General features: G+C 46.6%; 1 protein-coding gene across 7 annotated transcripts in view; it reads right to left on the reverse strand.

Annotated features, from left to right (window-relative positions):
- Window positions 1-20,600, reverse strand: part of NRP2 (neuropilin 2) — a 114,715-nt gene that overhangs the window by 82,507 nt on the left and 11,608 nt on the right. For 6 of the 7 annotated variants that reach the window (XM_029225007.1, XM_029225005.1, XM_029225003.1 and 3 more), the window contains exon 2: window positions 17,454-17,631. In XM_029225007.1, coding sequence (XP_029080840.1) covers window positions 17,454-17,526 — 73 coding nt within the window. In that variant the 5' untranslated portion in view covers window positions 17,527-17,631. Of the gene's footprint in view, window positions 1-17,453; window positions 18,098-20,600 lie in introns of those variants that run through there. The other variant, XM_029225008.1, reaches the window with a different exon arrangement.

Consider the following 20,600-nt stretch of genomic DNA (forward strand, 5'->3'; position numbering starts at 1 on the left):
GGAGCAGACATTACCCAGCTCGCCTGGAGGAGCCAGTGTCCCCCTAGCCCACACTCATCCCTGAATTAGACAGAACAGGGTTTGGATCCCAGCTCAGACTTATTAGCTGGGTCCCCTCAGGCAAGTCACTCAACCTTTCTGAGCCTCAGAAATGGGGAAAATAAGAGCAAAATAGGGCTACTAGAATTTTTCTCCTAGGGTTTTTCTGAAATTTAAGTGACCCACATCATCTATATAAAGTGTCCCAGCACATGCTTCATGAGTGTTCATGGGGATTTCTTGTATTTTCACACCCATTTCAGAGGAGAAGCAGCTGAGCCGTAGTGCAGAAGCGACTTTCTCTAAGAGACAGAGCAAGTGAGCAGAGATGCGGTATAAGAGGGAATGTACATCTGTTCAAACATTTTGGAAGGCATTTTGGCAAAAATGTGAAAAGAGTTAATATGTACACATCCTTTGATCCTAGCAATCCCACTGCTAGGATTTTTTCCTAGGAAAATAATCAGACAATTGTGCAAAGATGTAGATGCATCTTTGTGTGTATATATTTTAAAAAGCATGTGAAAAGTGAAAAGATGCTTTGTTTATAAACAGCATTGTGTCTAAATGTCCAACAGCAGTGGCGGGTAAATGAATTTTGGATATTTATAAAATGGAATACTCCACTGCTATAGTGAAAGTGCTATAGGTCTAGTTTTTTTTTTTTTTTTTGCTTTTAAGGAAAAATGTCCACGATATATTGTTATGTTGAAAAAAAGTAGATTTTTTAAAAAAGTATGCTTTAAAATATATATAGGTATATATATTTCCTTGCATATACATACAGAAAAAGTCTGAAAGCATATAGACTTAAAATAGGGACTTCCCTGGTGGCGCAGTGGTTAGGAATCCGCCTGTCAATGCAGGGGACATGGGTTTGAGCCCTGGTCCAGGAAGATCCCACATGCCACGGAGCAACTAAGCCCGTGAGTCACAACTACTGAGCCCGCGTGCCTAGAGCCCGTGCTCCGCAACAAGAGAAGCCACCGCAATGAGAAGCCCGCACACCGCAAGGAAGAGCAGGCCCCGCTCGCCACAACTAGAGAAAGCCTGCGTGCAGCAACGAAGACCCAACGCAGCCAAAAAGAAAGAAAGAAATTGAAAAAAAAAGAATATAGGCTAAAATATTAACAGTGGTGAAATATATATATGGATGGTGGGATAATTTGTAATTTTTACTTTCTTCTATTATCTGAATTGTTTACAGCGAGCCTGCATTTCTTTAAAATATATAAAATAACGATACTCCCATAAAGAATTTTTTCCAAAGTAGAAGAGCTGAGAAAAATAATCTAGCTCTCAAAATTTTGCAGATAAAAAATACCATCGTCATCGTGACAATCATCATCCATCTCACAGAATCACCGTCAGGACTAAATAAGACATAGCTTGTTGGAGCGCCTAGAATAATACCAGGGACATGGCCCACACTCAGTGAATACTTAAAAAAAATGTTTTTACAGACTACCAGATAGCTCCAGTGTTTGTGTTGCCAATTTCTATAGGAAGGACAACAAAAGGCCCTGACATCCCACTGGCTTGTTCATCAGAAGTGGAGGGTTTTATCTGGTTGCCTAAACACCTGTGGAGTAATCTAGGGGATTAACAGAATCAGAGATGAAGCAAGGCTACCCAGCACATGTCATAGCTATAAACTTGCCTCAATTTACTCAACGGATATACCACCCAAATCCTTTTGGGTAATGCGGCCAGCTGCAAATACATCCTTACATAACTACGTACACATACAGTGAAGAGAGGCATTTTTGGAAAAGGTTCATATAAATCAATCATATCATACAGTTTCTCTCTGAGCTTGGTTTTTGTGTTTTTTTTTGCGGTACGCAGGCCTCTCACCGTTGTGGCCTCTCCCGTTAGCGGAGCACAGGCTCCGGACGCTCAGGCTCAGTGGCCATGGCTCACGGGCCCAGCAGCTCCGCGGCATGTGGGATCCTCCCGGACCGGGGCACGAACCCGTGTCCCCTGCATTGGCAGGCGGACTCTCAACCACTGCGCCACCAGGGAAGCCCTCTGAGCTTGTTATTTAAAGGACCCCTCTGGTGAGTCCTTCTGTGAAGTAAATAATCAGTCCTTACTTCAACTTCTTAGAAAAACTGGATTTTCCTATCCAGTTTGCTTGAGGGGAAAGCGACCCAGTCACAGTTAGGCAGCTAACACCCCCCCTTCCCTTGAGTGTCGGGGTTCTGCCCTGTAGACAAGCCCCAGCTAACCACCAGGTCTTCTGGCTGGGGTTTTTGTATGAAGGGCATATTCCAGCTGACATGCTGACTCCACAAAGAATGTCTCACTTACCTCCTGTGTGACTGACTCATTTGGGGAAATTTTTTCTTATCGGGGATTTGCTACAGCTGGAGTAAATCTCCTTAGAAATTTCAGTGTTGTCAGGTTCATTTGTGAAGACCTAGCGGAGACTTAGGAACTTTGTGGCCTTGGAATAGATCTGACTTTGCCTCTAGCATCTAATAACCAGCATTTGTTTGGTAAAGGAATCTGGGCTGCAAACTCAGAGCTCACTCCAACGATAGTCATGTAGGATAACCTGAAAAGCCATTCCCCTTATTCATCTTCTGGAAGGAAACAGAAGCCCCCTAACAGACATATTAACTATTGTGTTTGCATTTCATTATTCCTAATCTCCCTCAGATGAAAAAATTCCTTTCAAAGCTTTAACACTACCTTTTCTTATTTTATTTATTTACTTTCCTAAGCTGAAGTAGCCATCTCTACTCCAGTTCTTTTTTTCTCCCTAAAATGGTTCCCCGAGTACCTTTTTACTTTTCACAGATTCCGACACCTGTATGTTGAGCATTTGTCTAATGAATGCTTTCTGTACTTTCTTTCTTGACTTCAAAGTCTTAATTTCTCTCCCCAAATCCACATTTTGGGCGTGCGAATCTTGATGGTGGAATTAATTATAAGAGTCCACAGGAGAGATATGAAAAAGCAACAGTCTCATCTCTTCTTCTCATCACTAGGCAGACATGAAAAGAAGCTTTCTACTTTCCATAACTCTATCCACACTTGATGCTGCCCAGCAGGCCACCAAAGGCTGGGTCAGCCAACCGAACCTGTGCTGGAAGATTTACCACGTGGAGGCCCCTTCTCCCAGGGCTGGATAATGTCTAGCCCCATCCAGAGTCTACCTTTATGGATGTCACATAGAACTGCTTGTGAGGGGATTTCTATATCGTAGGCAGAGTACTTAGCTGCTCCAAGGAAGAATGCTGTGCCCATTCTATGGGATTTGTCTACACATCTAAGCACCTCTGCAACCAAGTCCTGAAGCCATAAACTTTGCCAACCAGGCAATGCCTCCTCTCATGCTACTTGCATCATGAATGTTTAAGCCATCACGTTCTGGACATGGCAAGTTCTTTCCAGCCCCTGGGCTTTGCACTTTCTCTTCCCTCTGCCTGCAATAGTCTTTGTTAGCCTTTGCTCTGTCTGGTAACTTCTCATTCTTCTGAGTGCGAATGTCACCTCCTCTGAGAAGCCTGCCCTAGTTACCTCATTTCATCTGGCATGCCCTTATTTTCTACCTCACCACCCTCTCATTGCCTTTCTGGCTGTTATCATAATCTGTAAGCTTTTGTCAATATACTTTACTTGTTTAGAATCTGTGTCCTCCACTAGACAATAAGCACCACGAGCGTTAAGAACCTCACCTTTTCACAGATGAATTTATAATACTTGCACGGTGCCCAGCACATAGGAGGGCTCACTAACTTTTTGTTGAGTGAATAAATGATTGAGGGACCTGAGGTTGACGTTACATGTTAAGAAGAACGAACTCTGCTTTTGAGGGGTTCGGTCCGTTTTACACTCTGCATTTGGGCACCAACACACTCACTGAGTTATTCTGGCTGTATCTGGAAACCAACATGTTGCCTTGTGACTCGAAAACATGAAATATAACATTTTGAGTGGAAGAAATATCTCAAATCATGCTGACAGCGTTTTCTCTATTAGCGGCAAACAAATCAACTATAATTAAAATGCTGTCAAAGTGATTTGAGATTTTTCTCACACTTTCAAAGTTCCATATTTCATGAGTAGATTATCCAGGCCAGAGAATTTACCACCTCCTGGAGTGCCTTTCTTACAGGAATCTCAAAGACATCTACAAACACTGTCTTATTAATCTTTGCATTAAAACCTGCAGGGACAACAGGAGGAAAAAACAACACTGTCACGCACAACTTTCTCAACAAAGAAGCTGCCCGAGATCCTAAGAGGCTGTGAGGTGGGTCTGCATGACGCCGAAGTTTCTGGTCAGTTCAGGCCCAAAGCCAGGTCGCCTGGTCTCCAGCTTAGTAGGGACATCCAGCTTTTATGGAGAAATCAGCTAGCTGTCAGGTCGGGTTTTTTAAGAAGCCATTTTTATTTCCTTGAATTTTTCCCTTTCACTGGTACCACTTTTATAAGAAGCTGGTATATCAATGAGAAGAGCTCCCATTTACTGAGCATTCACAGTGGGCTAGATCCTCACTCCATGTAGACAGTATTTCATTCAACCCTCACTTAATACACACCAGGCCCCGATATGATTACCATCCATTTGCAGACGTAGAGGCTGAAGCTCAGGGAGATTAAGCGACCTGCCCAAAGTCACACGACAAGGAAAGGCCAGAGGCAGGCTTTGCCCAGGCGGTTTCGCTCCAGGGCACACTGACCTCGCCTCTGTCCTCTGGCCTCGTTGTTGCATGAAGATTGGAGAGCAGTGGGAATGCCAGATTGCCAGAACACTGTAACATTAGAAGGTGCCAGGCGCAAAGACACCTCTCCGTCTCAGTTAGAGACTTAACAGAATCTCACTCGTTTTACCTAGCTGTTTTGTTTAAACAAAGCCTGTAGGACTTGCCAAATTTAATAGACAAATCACCCATAGATGCAGTGAATGGATTTGGAATTCACGGTTTCAAGACTCATCCAGTAGAAATCCAGCTTGTAAGTGTTCAGATGGGATAACATATTAATTTTTGTAACTGAAGTATTTTTATAAGTACATATATACCCACAGGCGAACATATGGTCCATTGGGTGAGAAAACAGTATCCTGTGTGTTTATACGCTCTTATAGTATCATCTAGAGCAGATATTTTTCAGCCCATGGATTTCCAGTAGGGTCCACAGATGAGTCTCAGTAGGTTGGGGAACCCCTACAATCCTACACAGAAATTTTGTGTGTTTGTGTGTACGCACATTTTCCTAGGGAAGGGGTCTGGGACCAAAAAAAACTTTTTTTTAATTGCACAGAAACATATCTGTCTACAGGGCTGTGCGTACTCTGGGAAATGCAGTGCATGGGTTTTGTGGACAGATCCAGCTGGTTCCTGGCACATGCTAGTGGTATGATTTCAGGCAAGGCATTGATCTTCTCTGAGCCTCAGTTTCTTCATCTATAAAATGGAAATAATAATACGCCCCACCTTGTGGGATTGTTGAAAGGTTCGTGAAGGTATATACAGGCCCAGCACAGCACGGGATGCCTTAGAGAGTGCCTGCGAGGCACTGGCCATTTTGATTATTACCTGGGTTCTACAAAATAGGATGGCAGACTTGGGGGAGAGAAGAGTTACATACACACGATGCTTTGGAAACTGAACAGGTGAAGATGAAATGAAAAGTAATAAATTTACAGACAGTCTCAATGTTCCCCAACCTCAGTGCTATAGGGGGTGGTTTCGAAAAATCCTCCTCCTGTACAAACCCATCAACAGTGCTTCATCACTTGAGTTTTTGAGAATTCGTTTCAGTCTCATGTTTCCGAACCCAGGCTATGGAACCAGCCAGCCAGGCTGGGTTCAAAACCACCTCCACTCCCATTTGCTGGGTCTTGAAGAGCTAGGCACTCAACCTCCCTAGATTTGGTGAGTTAATGCACGTCAACAGCTCAGCACAGGGCCAGGCACATAGTAAATGCTCAATAAATAAATGTTAGTTGTTATTGCTGCTGCTGCTATCATTATTTGTTGTGTTGTCTAACTCCATATCATTATTATGTCTTACCTAACTTATTACCATTATTTGCTCTCTAACTCCAAGGACTCACACACCACATCGGTCTGTATTTGTGTGGTGCCGAGTGCCTTTTTAATAGCAGCTGTTGGCACTTTCATTTTCTTCCTTTATTTCTTCCCATCCCGAATCTCTGATATTTTGAGCTTATTAGCAATCCCCTCACAGCCAGGGTCACCAGGGCTCTTTAGAAGGGAGGAAATCTGACCACCCAGCAAAGGAAGTATGCAAAGAGAACAACCCAAAACAAACTGAAGGAGTTATTCCAAAAAACCTTGAAGGCAAGAAAATGGAAACTACAAACAACATCTATTTATAATTGCTGGTGGTTTTTCCGCAGAAGCCCTGGGATGATGGAGAGGGCCCGCTGGTCTCATTGTTCCTGACGGAGCAGGCTGCCAAGAACGCCTCGCAATGTGAGGAAGGAGGCCGCTCCAGACACCGTGTCTGATAAGTCTCACTGTAGATGAACTTTCAGAGAATCAAGGGCACACAACAAGGCCTGCATCACTTCTCCATGACCCTCTGGCCAAACACCACTCCCTCCACTGACCGGCTCCCCAGCAAGCACGTTCCTCAGGTCCTGTGGCCACAGATCTCCTCTGCTCCTGCAGACAGGCTTGGATGGAACGTATTTGCTTCTGCAAGGAAGGATTTTCGAAGCAACCGGTGCTAATGTGAAGTTTAAGGCTTTTGGGCAGGCTGTTTTCAGCAGGACTGTTGAGTGTTTCTTTCTGTCTGCTCTGTGCATCTATAAAATCCTCACCGTCTGCAGTCAGCTCAAAGGACCCCACGCTAGCGTTCTGCAACAACATAGGGCAGAAAGCAGATAAGAGTAGCCCACAATCTGTGTCCATTCACCGCTAGGCTGGTGCTCAGATGGGAAGGTGAACTGCAGCAGGGCCAGAGACTTGCTGAATTGTTCTAAGCTGGCCTGGGTCAATCGAACATGCCTCAGTTTGCCTCGTCTCATAAATGGCTACAGGGACCACGCCTCTGTGCCTCTCAGGGCTGATGGGTAAGCCACTGAGGGGAAATCAGATTCCTTGGCCTGGTGTGCCGGCAGCGTCCCTGAACTTGGCCAGGTGAACGGTTCCCTCTGGGACAGGTGCTCACCAACCCTGGCTCCCAGAGGGTCTAATTGTGGGAGTGAATCATAACCTCTCCATCTGTCTGAAAAATGGGAGCCTGCTGGGAACGAGGTGTGCTGGGCACTAGGGAATCAATCACAGCATCGAAAAAGTCTTTTACGTGTTTTCCTGGGATCAAGACTCCCAGTCGTTTTTCTATCCCCCTTTGCTGGCATCCAGCCTCCATAACAAAAGTCGGAAAGTACAAAACTTGTCTGAAAAACGTGCCATGCGGAAATGCAAGCAGGGGACAGCTTGGGGAGTAGGTGGCAGGTGTGACGGGCCCTGTCCTTGCATTTCATTCACCCTGAGCTTCAGGTTACAGAGCTCAGAGGTTCTCCCCGGCTCCAGGGGCAAACTTGTCACTACTGTGCAAATGCAAAAAGCACGGTGGTGTGGAGATGATGGGCCTGCACTAACGTCCAAGCAGGAAGGGGCTGCTGCCACGCCAGGGTGGAGACTGAGGCCAGTGCTCACGGGCCAGTCAGCTGGGACTGCTTCCACCTCTCCAACGGCCGCTTGGTAAGCTTTCGCCGATGGCTGTGTTCTGAAGGCCCCGGGGCTGTCAGAGCAAAAGCAGGCCTGTCCACGCAGGACACATGAAAGCACTCGCCTCTCCCCATCATGGAAACGCCCCTCTGTTCCGAAAGAACCAGCTGCCATTTGGAGAGGTGGAGTAGAAGCTGTGAAGGTTCAGAATGTTGGATGCTCTTGGCTGAAGGCTCAGTCAGACCAGAAAGAAAGATGCCTCGAAAGGATACCAGCTCCTGCAAGAAAGGGAACCAGATTGCAGGAAGTCTCCTCACGGGATGGGAACGGTGTGAGTCAGACCTTAAAGCACTTTTATTTATCCCACAGCCAGAGCACGCTGTTTGCTCTGCGTGCAGAGCTGCTGGCTGGCGCGAAGGCCACCCCCTTGCGGTGGCCGGCAGGGTCCTCACAGCGTGGGGAGGCAGCATCAGCGCCAGGGAAGAGCTCTGGGGGCCGCACAAGGAGAAGAGCCCTTGCGGGCAGTAGGGCAGTAGAGACCGACCCCCTACCCACCCCAGAAGAGGAGTCAGTACCCCGACGTTTAACCCAGCGGCCTGCCCGGAGGCTGGGACTAAATCCTGTATCTGCTTGGACCTCAGTTTCCCAGCAGATAAGACCAAAACAATAATGATACTTTCTTACCCTCCTACTGCTCTCAAAGGGATGACACAGGGATAAATCACTTTGAACATTTAGATGAAAGGTGCTCTATAAACCCGAGGTCTCATCAACTGTAATTGTTACGGTAATTATTTTAATGATAATAATGATAACGGGGCGGAGGGGGTATGGGGCGGGAACAAAACCTCCTACCTTGAGACCAAGAAAAATCCTCCCGTTAAAACCCGCCGCACGGATTCCCTCTGATCCTAGGTCTCAACCATCTCTTTCAAACCGCCAGTTCCTGGGCTGAAATATTATTTACTCCTTTCCTTTCCAACAAAACAATGATTTGTTCCACCGTTTTCCCTCTTACTCACTCCCCAGTGTGTCTGGCTTCACCCTGACAGCTCAGCCATGGGCTGTTCACAGGCCTCACTCACCCTCCACGACTCCGGTGCAGCTCCACTGACACTAAAGGCAGGAGAATTCTCTCTGTGTGAGGAATCAATTACTTCCGCTGACACTCTATTACTAGCCCTCACATCTTCGGATTCCAGAGGGAGAGTGAGGTGATGGGGGAATGACAGGGAATTTGAAGAAGACGGCGAGGGGGGCTGTGCGGGACAGGGGCGGAGGTGGATGACAGAGAGGCAGAAAGAGACAACTGACTGAGAGGCAGGCCTCCAGCTCGCATTTAAAGACACAGAAAGCTCTCTCTCCCTCCTTGACTGCCCTGTCGGCACCCGGAGGTGACCACGTGGCAGGAAGAGGTAAAGAAAAGGAAGAAAGAGAAAAGGAAAAGAAAAGACTTGTCAAGTATATCTAAGGAAATCAGAGAGGCCCCAAATACCTAAGCCTTGGGACAGCAGATGACAGCTCTAGGCACAAGGACACAGGTATACGAAGGCAGCTTTGGGCAGCAGGCTTCAAATCCCAGCCCTACCATTACTATCTGTGTGATTTCTCTGGGCCTCAGTGTCCCCATCTGTTAAATGGGAATAACAGCAGTACCAGCCCAAAAGCATTGTTACGAGAGTAACACATGGAAAGTTCTTGGTGTAGTAGCACCTGACACCTGTCAGTAGCTTAATAAATATTTGCTATTATTGTCCAACTGACAATCCCTCCATACCACCTACAAACGTACGATGGAGCCCCTAATGGGGCAGAGCAGAAAAATTTATAGAGACTGCCGAGATGCTTGGCTACAAAGCCAGGGAAAAAGCATAAAAAATCATGCGAATTTTCCTTTATCATGTGGAGTTTTTTGCTGCCCTCCTAAACCTAAGCCCAACTCACACTTCTTCTTTCTTCTTCTTTTTCAAGTTTTATTTTGAACCAGCTAACACTTTTCACGGATTTTCCTTCTAGGAAAAAAAGTTTTGATTATGTAAATTAAATACAACCATCTACTCTGCAATCAACTGAGATGAGTTGTGAGGCGTAGGTCTCATAATGAAGGACGATTATGGAAGCTCTTTTCTAGAAGGAAAGACAAGGGCAGCTAATTTTTTTTTTTTCTGGGATGATTTATCCAGGCAAAAGTAGAAGAATGGAATTAAATATTCTGTTGAGTTTCTCTTGATCCAAAGGTTTCAACTGCCCTGCCACTAAAAAGGACAAAACAAAGAGAATACATTTTTTTTTCTAAACGACTCATGACTACCGGAAAACACACAATCCCTTTTTAGAAAAATCTAATTTCTCTACTTCATCTATTTCCTTCTCCTGTTTATCCCCTCCACACCCAGAGCTCCCACTGAATTTCTTAAGACAGACTCTCACCCGGTGTAATTAGATGGGAGAATTACATGGAGCTACATGGGGTGAGATGCTGGGCCTCTGGGACCTCTGGGTTCAGAGAAGGTGCCAGGCTTGAGAGCCAGAACAAGTGGGATTGTGTACTAGAAAATCTCACGTCATTTTCTCAATGAGAAGATAAAAATGCATTGTTAGGAAGGACATCCACAGTGAAGCTTGCATTTGGAGAGTTGCGATTGCAACATCGCATATTTAAAAACAAACTGCCAAAAATAACCGTTGTCCCAACTGCTCTTTAACCTTGGTAGGCGGAGAACAATCTGCGGTGTTTTCCCTCACTTCTTCAGCGAGCTAAGCTGCTGGGTGGAGTCCCTGGTCAAGGCTGGTGAGTGTGGGGTTGGCTGCCAGCTGAGCTCGAGGCAGCAGGACTGTTCCCGTTTATTGCACCGCGTACCTGGAGGGGATCTGTTTCTGTCATTAGCAGGGTTGCTGTGATACAGAAAAGTATTGCTGCTCATTGGTTCCTTGGGGGAATCAGAATATTTCTGTGGCTGAGCGGGCAGTAAATCTGTAACAATGTCATGAGTAATCAACCTGAGGATCTCTCCTGAGTGCTAGACACCCTCTTGAACCACAGAGAACTCTCACTCTGCTCTGAGTTCCAGAGACCAGCTGAAGCCACACGTCTAATTGGGCATTGTGCCCTCCTGCCCTCTATTCGTAGGAAAGAGATGTGTGTACACAGGGAGTCTTGTGTAGGAGTAAACTGACGAGCGGAGCTTAATGCAGAGTGTTACCCGGACTTTCCCAGGCCATACCCCACTTTCACGCATTAAATTGCAGGGTGGGGGGTGGTCCCTGGATATAGGGTATGAAACTGTAGAAACTCTCTGACCAGGGAGAGTGGGACAGCAGAGAGTCCCCATCATCTCACTCTTTCCTGCTTCCTGACCACAGCCCCTCGCTGAGATGCTGGAAGTTGTCTGGCCAGGCAATAAAATTAAACAGCATTGCCCAGTCATCTCTTCACCGAGAAGGGGGTTTGTATCAACAAGCCACTAGGATGGCCCTACATTACTGTGGTTCCTGAAGACATCAAATTCTCTCCCCTTCTTGCCTTTGACATGATGCTCTCTGCCTGGGCCACCAGCGCTACCGCCATCCCCTTTGCCTGGCTAACTTCTTCAGGATCAGTGCAGGCATCGCCTCCTCCAGGGAGCCTTCCCTGATCTCCTCAGCCAAGGGTAGATCCCAGGGCTCATATCACGTCCCCGGTCAGAATGCATGGTGTTGGCGGAGGCAATAGAGCATGAGAGTAAAGAACTCAGGTTGCAAAGTAGTGTGTTCTGGTTTCAAATCCCTTCTCTGCACTTTTTTTTTTTTTTTAACATCTTTATTGGAGTATAATTGCTTTACAATGGTGTGTTAGTTTCTGCTTTATAACAGAATGAATCAGCTATACATATACATATATCCCCATATCGCCTCCCTCTTGCATCTCCCTCCACCCTCCCTATCCCACCCCTTTAGGTGGTCACAAAGCACCAAGCTGATCTCCCTGTGCTATGAGGCTGCTTCCCACTAGCTATCTGTTTTACATTTGGTAGTTTATATATGTCCATGCCACTCTCTCACTTCGTCCCATTCTCTGCCACCTTCAAGAGTGCAAACTTGGGCCAGTTGCTTACCTTCTTTGAGCCCAATGTTCTTCATTTGTAAAATGGGAAGAGTAACAACCACTTCCCATTTCACGGCTTGTTGCAGGGATCAAATGAGATGATGTATGTAAAGCACTTGGCAGTGTCAGGCTCATATGTGGCAACTTTATCATCAGTAACCACGTATTTTTTTACTTGCTTCCTCCTTCCAAACTCTAAATTTCATAGGGTCAAAGAGTACAATTTACTTACTCATCACTGAATTCCCAAGGCTATCATCATGCTTGGCACACAGTAGATGTTTAATAACTAGGAACGAATGAAAGGTCTATTGCCACTTTGCTGATGAAAGACCAAGTCACAGAGAGCTTAGTAACTTCTGTGATCCCGTGTCTTACCTTCCTGCTGTCATTATGTCACATCACAAGATGGACGACTAGGGAAGACACCTCTGTTGACCTTCCAGTGTGGGTTCGTGCCATGCTGACTTACATCCTGGCAACCCAGATGTAAAAATCTCCCTGACACAATCATGTGCACGCCCCTGCTCAGCCCCCTCTAGGACTAGGCACCTCAGAGGGTAGAGATGAGACACACGTGGTCCGTGCCCTTAGAGAACTTACGTGCTCAGAACACAGGATGACCACGCACGAACAAACAGCAAGCAAATCAGGGCAACAGGCAACGCTTGGGGAGTTCCGAGTAGGGGGCCCTGAAAGAGAGCTGGAGGAATCAAGGACTCCAAGGGGGAATGGAGGGGAGCGTGCCGTGGGGCACTGGAGGGGAGAGGGAGGAGAGTCTGACCCCTGGCCCTCACAGGGTCTCCTGCAGATGTAGTAAGGTTGTATGTGGTTGCATGTGGAGGATGTTTATTGAGCACAGGGAGTCTTCACTGGCCCGCTGGGGAAGGGCCAGATTACTGAGGTCTGGTATGTTCCCTCTGTTGCCCAAAGTCAACTTATCAACCTGGGAAAGTGCCCCCTTCCTAAGATAGCATCCCCTACTTCGGGAGAAGCACACGTATCTTCTAAGATTTAGAGAGCTCCTCTGGCCATAAATAAACACAAGGGCACTTTGTTTATCCAGCACACTTAGCTAGAGGCCAAATATCCCCCCAAACCTCAAATATCCAGAATGTGGGTGGGGCGGGGTGGGGGGATAGTTTCAGAAGAAAAGATGGTGAGCAGCTCAACTAATGCCGAGGACTCCATGCACTGATGCTCTCACACTCTGTCCCCGGGAGACCACCCTAGTACGCACTCTGCTATGAGCGTGGCTGACTAAAGCAAACCAGACATGCTGGCCCTGGGACTGCACTGGCCTGGGACAATAGCTTAGACCGCAGGACTAAACACTTCCCAACAGACACCAAAACCTCCTGAAGCAAAATCCATACCCACAATAAAAGGGTAAAAAGAGGTCAGAGGGGTATACTCATAACAGAAGATGACAGCAAGAGTATTGATAGAAAAAAGTCACACATTCCCCCAACGTACAAAGATGCTGACCCAGTTGCGAATTTATTGTGTATCGACATAAACAAGAGACTGAAATCTTGCAAAGTAGTTGCCAGTGTCAAAGTTTTGCAGATGACAACGCTGAGGCCTGGGAAGTTTAAAATGTCAACAAAAACTCGTATCTAAATCTATCTGACCCAAACATGAAATTACCCAGCCTCTGTCAAGTTTAGAATTAGAAGCCTGAATCACTGAGAAAAAGTTGACTCACCTTAGCATTAATTTTGTTTACGAAGACAAGGAAGCGTGGCACATGACTTAGAATGTTCTTAATCAGAAATCTTTCTAAAGAGGAACTTTTGGAACTTTAGAGGAGTATGTTTTAGAATCTGGAAATTTCAATGAGGCATGGTAAATGAGATTTGCTGTGCTGAACGTACACATCAAATTATCAGTATAGGTTTCTGTGTGGGTTTTTCAGCCTAAGAAATGTTCTCTCAAGTCTTCCTAGTGGTTTTCGCACTTTCTGAAGCATGTTTTTCAAGATATCCATCTGGAAATAACCAGTTCTTAAAAGGACCTAGACTCTTGATTCTGGTTTTCTTTGGGCCTCCGGGATGGGGTGGGATGCTAGGCTTGTGCGAGGGCTCGTGAATAAGCTGTGTATCCTACACAGGTGGGTGTTTTCGAGAATACATATACTTTAGATCTCAGAAAGGGAAAAAAGAATATTCAAGTTTGCATGCATATGCTTCTAAAGCCCTAAGGTTCAGCCACTTGGCTGATGACTCAAGTGAAAGGCAGTAGCACGATCCTCCTGCCCACCGCGGGGAATGAAGTAGCTTCTCCCTGTTTGCTCAGATGGCCCTGAGTCCTGCCCTTTTGTCCACAGGGGTTTCTGGTTTCTGCCTGCAGTCGGTGACTAGGCCTCAGAGCAGCCTGTGGGTGCTGGGGCTTGGATTCCTGCAGACGGCCAGAGGGAGGAGTTGGGAGCTCACTGCAGATGGTGGCCTCGGACTGTACTGACTCAGGCAAAACCGGCGCTGGTGAGTGAAAGTTTCCAAGCAGACGGCAGACTTAAATGGAACAAAATTAGCAAGCGACGGTTAGGGGAAAAGATCTGTCTGTCTGGGGTTTATTCACCAACGGGCTCCACCTTTAGGATGTGGATTTCGAGGGACAAGCCGCCAAAGGCTTAGGGGCCACCAGCCAGGCTAATCCTCTCATAGCAGGGCCCATGCCCAGGTCATGGGGCCATCTTTGCAGTTAATCCTGCACAAAGGAAGAAGAGGGGAAAACAGAAAAGGGCAGGCATGCTGACCACTGCCCTTTTTGCACAGCGGGGCTGGGTTTTTTTTTTTTTTCCCTGACGTTCTTACTCATATTTCTTTTTGCAGGGAATGTTGCCGCTGCATGCTCTCCTCGGAAGGCCCTTTGGGCCGTTTTCTCTTGGTACATGTCTACCCTGAGGGCCTTGAGAGCCAAACCCAATTGGAAACATGCACCAAAACGAAAAGAGAAAGGATGCTAATTTCCTTTGATAGTAAGTGCTTTCCAACCCGGGAGCTCCCTTGGAAGGAAAATGAGAGCGGGAGAGAGGAGAAACAGGACAGAACCTTCAGGACTGTCCCCTTCACAAGAAAGTGAAACAAGGCAGCGGGGGAGGAGGAACCCATTTAACCCTGAATACAGATGGCAGTGAAGACTGTTAAAAATACCTTGCAGGGTGAGAGATGGAGAGAACCGGATGTGTCTTTCTAAGTAGAAAAATTAACGAGAATGAGAGAGAAATGGGGAGTGGAGGAGAAATGGGGGAGGGTAAGAGAAGTAAGGATGAGGTTAAGTAGCAGAGGCGTGACCCCAACAGCGTCTTGCTGACACTTTGGCACTGGGGCAAGGAGACTCCAGAAAGATCTTTTTCTGACCTCCCTGAACTTTTCGGTTCAAGCTGGAAGCATGGAATTGGGGGAGTGGGGAGAAAAACAGGAAGCTACTTGGTATGGACGGTAAGCACCAGAAGCTTCAGAATAACCTTGTAACTTACCTGCTCCCCCTACTCCAACTCCAGCCAGAGGCAACGTCTTGGTTCCTCTGTTCCCAGTGGCTTCAGAGACCTTGTGCTCGCTCCATCCCTGGGGCTGAGTCCTGAGGGCAAGGGGTATGCCACAGCCCCAAACTGGGCAGGAACATGCTTCCAACATGTTTTAAGTCATGCTCACCAGTTCCTGAGTTTTCCCTTCCCAAAGCCATGCCTTCTCTCTCTGCCACTATGAATATACATGAGATGACCTCTCAGCAATTTTCCTGGGAGATTTGCTGGCATAAGCATAACAGATTTTGGCCCTCTGTTGAGACAGGTGATTAGTCAAAGTTCTCTGAGCTCAGACCCAAGCTCTCAGTACATCACGCTTCAGTCTGTGCCAACCTTCTGTAACCCAGCCAGAGGCACCAGAAGCCTTATACCTTATAAAGAAGCTCTTCTAACAGAAATTTTTGGTAAAGTTCACTGGCAGGGAATTGGCAGCCTTGAGGTGCTGTGCAAATATACACAGGCTGTGCATTTCACTTAGACAAAGAGGAACTGGTTAGTTACCCTATGTCATCCATGGAGTCAAGAGTGGATCTGGGATTATAACTCCGTCTTATGACTCTTTGTCACATGAGGCGTCCACCCGGGAAACCCTTCGGTTTTCAACAAAGACTACCTCTTGTTAGGAAAAAGCCATTATGAAGGTGCAAAGGAGTCCTAGGAGGATAACAATGACATTGATTCACTGTGCCTCCTGATCGAACTCTGGTTAAAAAGGAGCCTTGTTCTCCTCCACAAGGTAGCACGGGCCCAGACCTAGACCTGCTCCCTTGTACGCCTCCTGCTAGCTGATCCCTTTATTAATTTTTCAGCCTTCACAATGCTTTGCTCACAAGGAATGCTCAGACTATTTATTAATCATAAGGGGCCACTGAACACCCATCAGAGCAGTGGCATGTTCTAGGCACTCGTTTGGAGCAGGACACGATCGTTGGCACATTCTATCCTGTATAGAAAACTCTCACTTTGGTTTCAGCGAGGAAAGACTTTAAGATGGAGCCCACTAGACAGTACAAAGGGCATTCACATTCTTGACATTGCAATGCTGCTTCCTCCCTCACCTTAACTTATAGGGACCTTGGTGTTAACATGGTGTTTCTTTTTTCTTCCTTTTTTTTAAAAAAAAAATTTATTTATTTATTTATTTATTTGGCTGTGCTGGGTCTTCGTGGCAGCATGTAAACTCTTAGTTGTGGCCTGTGGGATCTAGTTCCCTGACCAGGAATGGAACACGGGTTCCCTGAATTGGGAGCGCAGAGTCTTAGCCGCTGGACTACCAGGGAAGTCCCAACATGGCATTTCTAAAGCACTCACAGATGTCTAAATGTCTGCTTGGTCTCTCCTAAGCCACACATTCCCAAGATGGCAGGACCAATGTTGTGAGCCCAGCTGAGTCACCTCGGGTGACTTGACTTCTCTGGGCTTTGGTTTTCTCATCTGCAAAATGGAGGTCATAATGGCACCAACTTCCCAGGGCCATTGTGAGAACTGAATGGATTGATATTTACAAAGCAATTAGAAGAGTGTTTGTTAAATAAATCCATAGCACCCGCTTTGAGACTCTAACCTGTACAGCACCCATACCAAGAGTCAATGCGAATCTCAGACCTACCAGTATAGACTCAGCTTTTTAGCTCTCTCTCTATAAGGAAACCTGCTGCTGCTTCGTAAAATAACGGCCTGATCATCCACGGTTGGATACACAGGAAGTCTCCACTTGGGGAATCTGGCTACTGTTTTATTTAAGGAAGCTGCTGGGGTTTCTACATGTGGGAGAGGCAGTGGAAATGGGGAGATCTCCAAGGGAAAAGTCAATCTTAAAGTCAAGAGCTGGCGTTGTGTACTCCCCGCCCCCCTGCCCCTACGTGGAATTCTCCTCCACTGCCAGCCTTTGAATTTAGGGTGTATTCTTTACACTCTTCACTCAGGAAGGCGCTTTCCTCCATACTATGGGATCAACTAGGCTTTTATTTCCACTGAAAGAAATAAATCTCTTGAGGTTTCCCTCTGGGGCCAGGATCCACCACTGCTCAGCAGGTCCTAGGGCCAGGGGAGCTGCCACGAGGCGGCAGGTACGGCAGAAGCCTGGGGAGCGGGTGGGGGTGTGTGTGTCTCGTGGATGTACATGGTACAGGATGGTGCTTACTTGCAGTCGTGCTTCTCGATTTCGAAGTGAGGGTTGAAGTTGAGGACAATCTTCTGGTTGGGTTCGGGGGCATAAACAATCCACTCACAGTTCTGGTGGGATGGATAATCCTGGGGGTACCCCGGGGAGGTGATATAGCCAGCGTCTTTGGAATTCAAACGACCTCCACAGGGTTGGTCTGGAAGAGAAGACACACGAAGCAAAGAACTTCAAATATGTTACAGTCTGTTTTTTTTCTTTTCCTTTCCTTGTTTCTCCTCTCTACCAGTGGCTGATTTAAAACAGTTTTACAGACCTTTTATGGCAGTCCAGAAGACTAACCTACTTACTCATTCAGTGGAAGAGATTATTTCAGCTCATCCTACCCCCTACTCACCCAACCACACACGCACACACACACACACACTTGCCAAACGAAAATATTCCAGAAAATGCTCATAAATATTCCTAATTACATGGTCTGAGATTTTAAAAAAAACAACAAAGCTGAAAACTTAACATGCCTCCCTGCCTGTTCCTGTCTCCCCTGCTTGGCCCATCTTCTTCTCCTCGTTCAAACCTCGCATCTCTATCTTCATCTCATAAATCCTTCATGTTATTTGGTGTTCCCCAGCCCAGCCCAGGGAGCCAGAAGTAAAGACTCCGGGAACTGACAATAGTGGTTTTGTGGTGCCGACCCACAAGTGAGCCTGGTAACAATTATATGTGATGCGGAGGAAGCATTTTCAGTTTTGGGCCAGAACAGACCCTGGAGGGTGATTTCAGCTATTTTTTTTTTTTTTTAAGAAAGAAAAAGCAAAAGCCCCCAAACACTTAATTCCAAATACACCACAAATTTGATTTATTATTTCATTATACACTGAGTGGAAAAATCTGCATTAGAGAATCCACTGGCTCTGACCTCAGAGTTTTGACAAAAGTGCTTTGTGCTGAGTGGACGCCTGTGTTTTCTGCAAGCTTTTTGCCGCTGTGCCTCCTGCCTGGTCACCACCACCAGAGCGTGCTGCTGCTCTGTCCAGTGTGACCAGCCTTGGAAAGGAGGCTGCAGGGGAGTAGCTGCTCCCCTCCCCCTCAGCAGTGCCCAGCTGGAGGTAAACAGCTTCACGTGGGCCAGGAGGGAAGGGGGCGATCTTCAAAGGCAGAAGAGGTGGGTGATGACATTTGAAGCATCTCATATTTGGGAGTGAAGCTCTGTCATCCCCAGGAGGGGTTCCTGGGAAATGGAGGGGTTTGGCTCAATACCACGGTAGAACAGAAGATGGGAAGGCACAAGAGACCTGGAAATATTCAGAAGCCTCTAGGAGAACTTCCTAAGATGTGTGCCTCTCTTAGCATCAATCACGATTTAATATCGCCATCTGCATGGAGCAGCACGGGGTCCGTGAATTATGCATTCTGGCTCAGCAGCTACCCTACAGGACGGGGCTTTCTCCTGTGCTCACTCTTTGAGGGAAAGGGTCATGCATTTTTTAACTCTACAGGTGCACTCTCCTATATAATGTTGGCATTACTGTCGCCCAGACCTCTGCTTTAGATTACCAGCCTGACAGGCTTTAAATGCATAAAAGATGGGCACACTGCGCAGCGATGGTTGGGACACACAAATCCACACAAGTAGCCTTTTAGGCATCACGCCTCTAAGAGCTCAAACTGTGCCGCGTTGAACTGCCCAGAATCTAATGGATTCAGGTTCCATTTCCTACTGGGTGGAAAACAAAAGCAGGCCGTTTCCTCTGGTTTGCAGAGACCACATCATCCTCTAACTAATGACCCCGCACCCTCCCCAGTCCAGGAGTACAATGGGCCCAGCCTCCCCGCCCAGACAGAGATGAGGCCAGCAGTTAAGCCGGGTGCCGCCCGTTCCTCTGCGGCTAGTCCCGCAGTCTTTCCAGGTGTCCACACCACTCCACCATGCTGGGCACCCAACGACTTCCAGCAAGTCAAACTGTGGCCCGTTGGTCCTGGTTCATGGGCACGAAATAGGGCTGAGAGTGGTGGCCCTCTGAAAAGGTGGAGGTGTGGGGATTTGGATCACCAGCTGCTCGGACCAAGCTAACGGGAGAGGAAACTTTCTGCTGGGTACAGCTCCTCTGCCAGCTGTTTTGCTGAAAACTGCAGCCTTGCCACCAACTCACCCCAAACCACATTTTTCACCTTGGAACTCAGCAGATGGAATCTGAGCTGAGCTCCTGTCTTGTAACCAAGTCATCCAAACTCCTTCCCTCCTTCTTTATCCCTTCCCTGCTTCCCTCCAATTACTCTTGAAAGAACTTCTCTCCCTCAGTTCCCTGCCCCCTCCACTCCACCCCCCCCAAGTTTAAGCTTTTAGTCATTAGACCAGGCACACATAATCAGCAATAAAGACAGGAAACTTCCTCATAGGAAGGTTTCATTTCTCACCCACACCAGGAGTCATCATTTCCTCACTTAAAAAAAAATTAAACTATATATATCCCATAGCAGACAGTCTGCATTTTCGGCTGTTAAAACTCCTTTAGCCAAAGGAAAAAGGAGTAACCCCTTTCTTTTTTCCTGTTCTTTCTTTATCTGAAGAAAATCAAGGCACTTATTAAAATATTTAAGAACTCATTAAAACATCTGCTTTGCTTGCGTGTTGTTAACCTTTTCAATATCCAAACATTTATAAACTCACACTCTTGTTTGGATGGCACTCACACTCAGAAACACACACAAACATAGATATCGAGCATATATCCGGTACGTATACATATTAGAAATTCACACTTTAGTCCTGTACACATTTTCACACCCTCTCATAAAATATCACACGTCATTTGCACAGACATATATCCACCAAGATAAATACTAGAATTTCAGTCTCTATTTTTCTTGGAGAGAACTGAATTCTTGAAATCTATCATCAGTAAAAATTGTAAGGAAAACACACTTAATCCTTCTACACTTCCTCTTAATAACTGATCTTTCATTTCCAGGTTTGGGGACCCTTCCATTTCTGAAATACAAACATGCTCCCAATAGAAATGAGCTAGACTTTTTTCTGAAGAGCTACACCATCAAGGGCTTGGGAGGTCTCTGTGGCGTTCCAAAAGGAACAGCATAAGTGCTCTCTATCGTGTTTCAGAGGAGTCCAGCCCAGCCAAAAGGGGGCTGAACTCAAGGGCAAAC

Source organism: Monodon monoceros, unplaced genomic scaffold (genome assembly GCF_005190385.1).
Source record: "Monodon monoceros isolate NGI ecotype Baffin Bay Population unplaced genomic scaffold, NGI_Narwhal_1 Super_Scaffold_16, whole genome shotgun sequence".
Lineage (NCBI taxonomy): Eukaryota > Metazoa > Chordata > Mammalia > Artiodactyla > Monodontidae > Monodon > Monodon monoceros.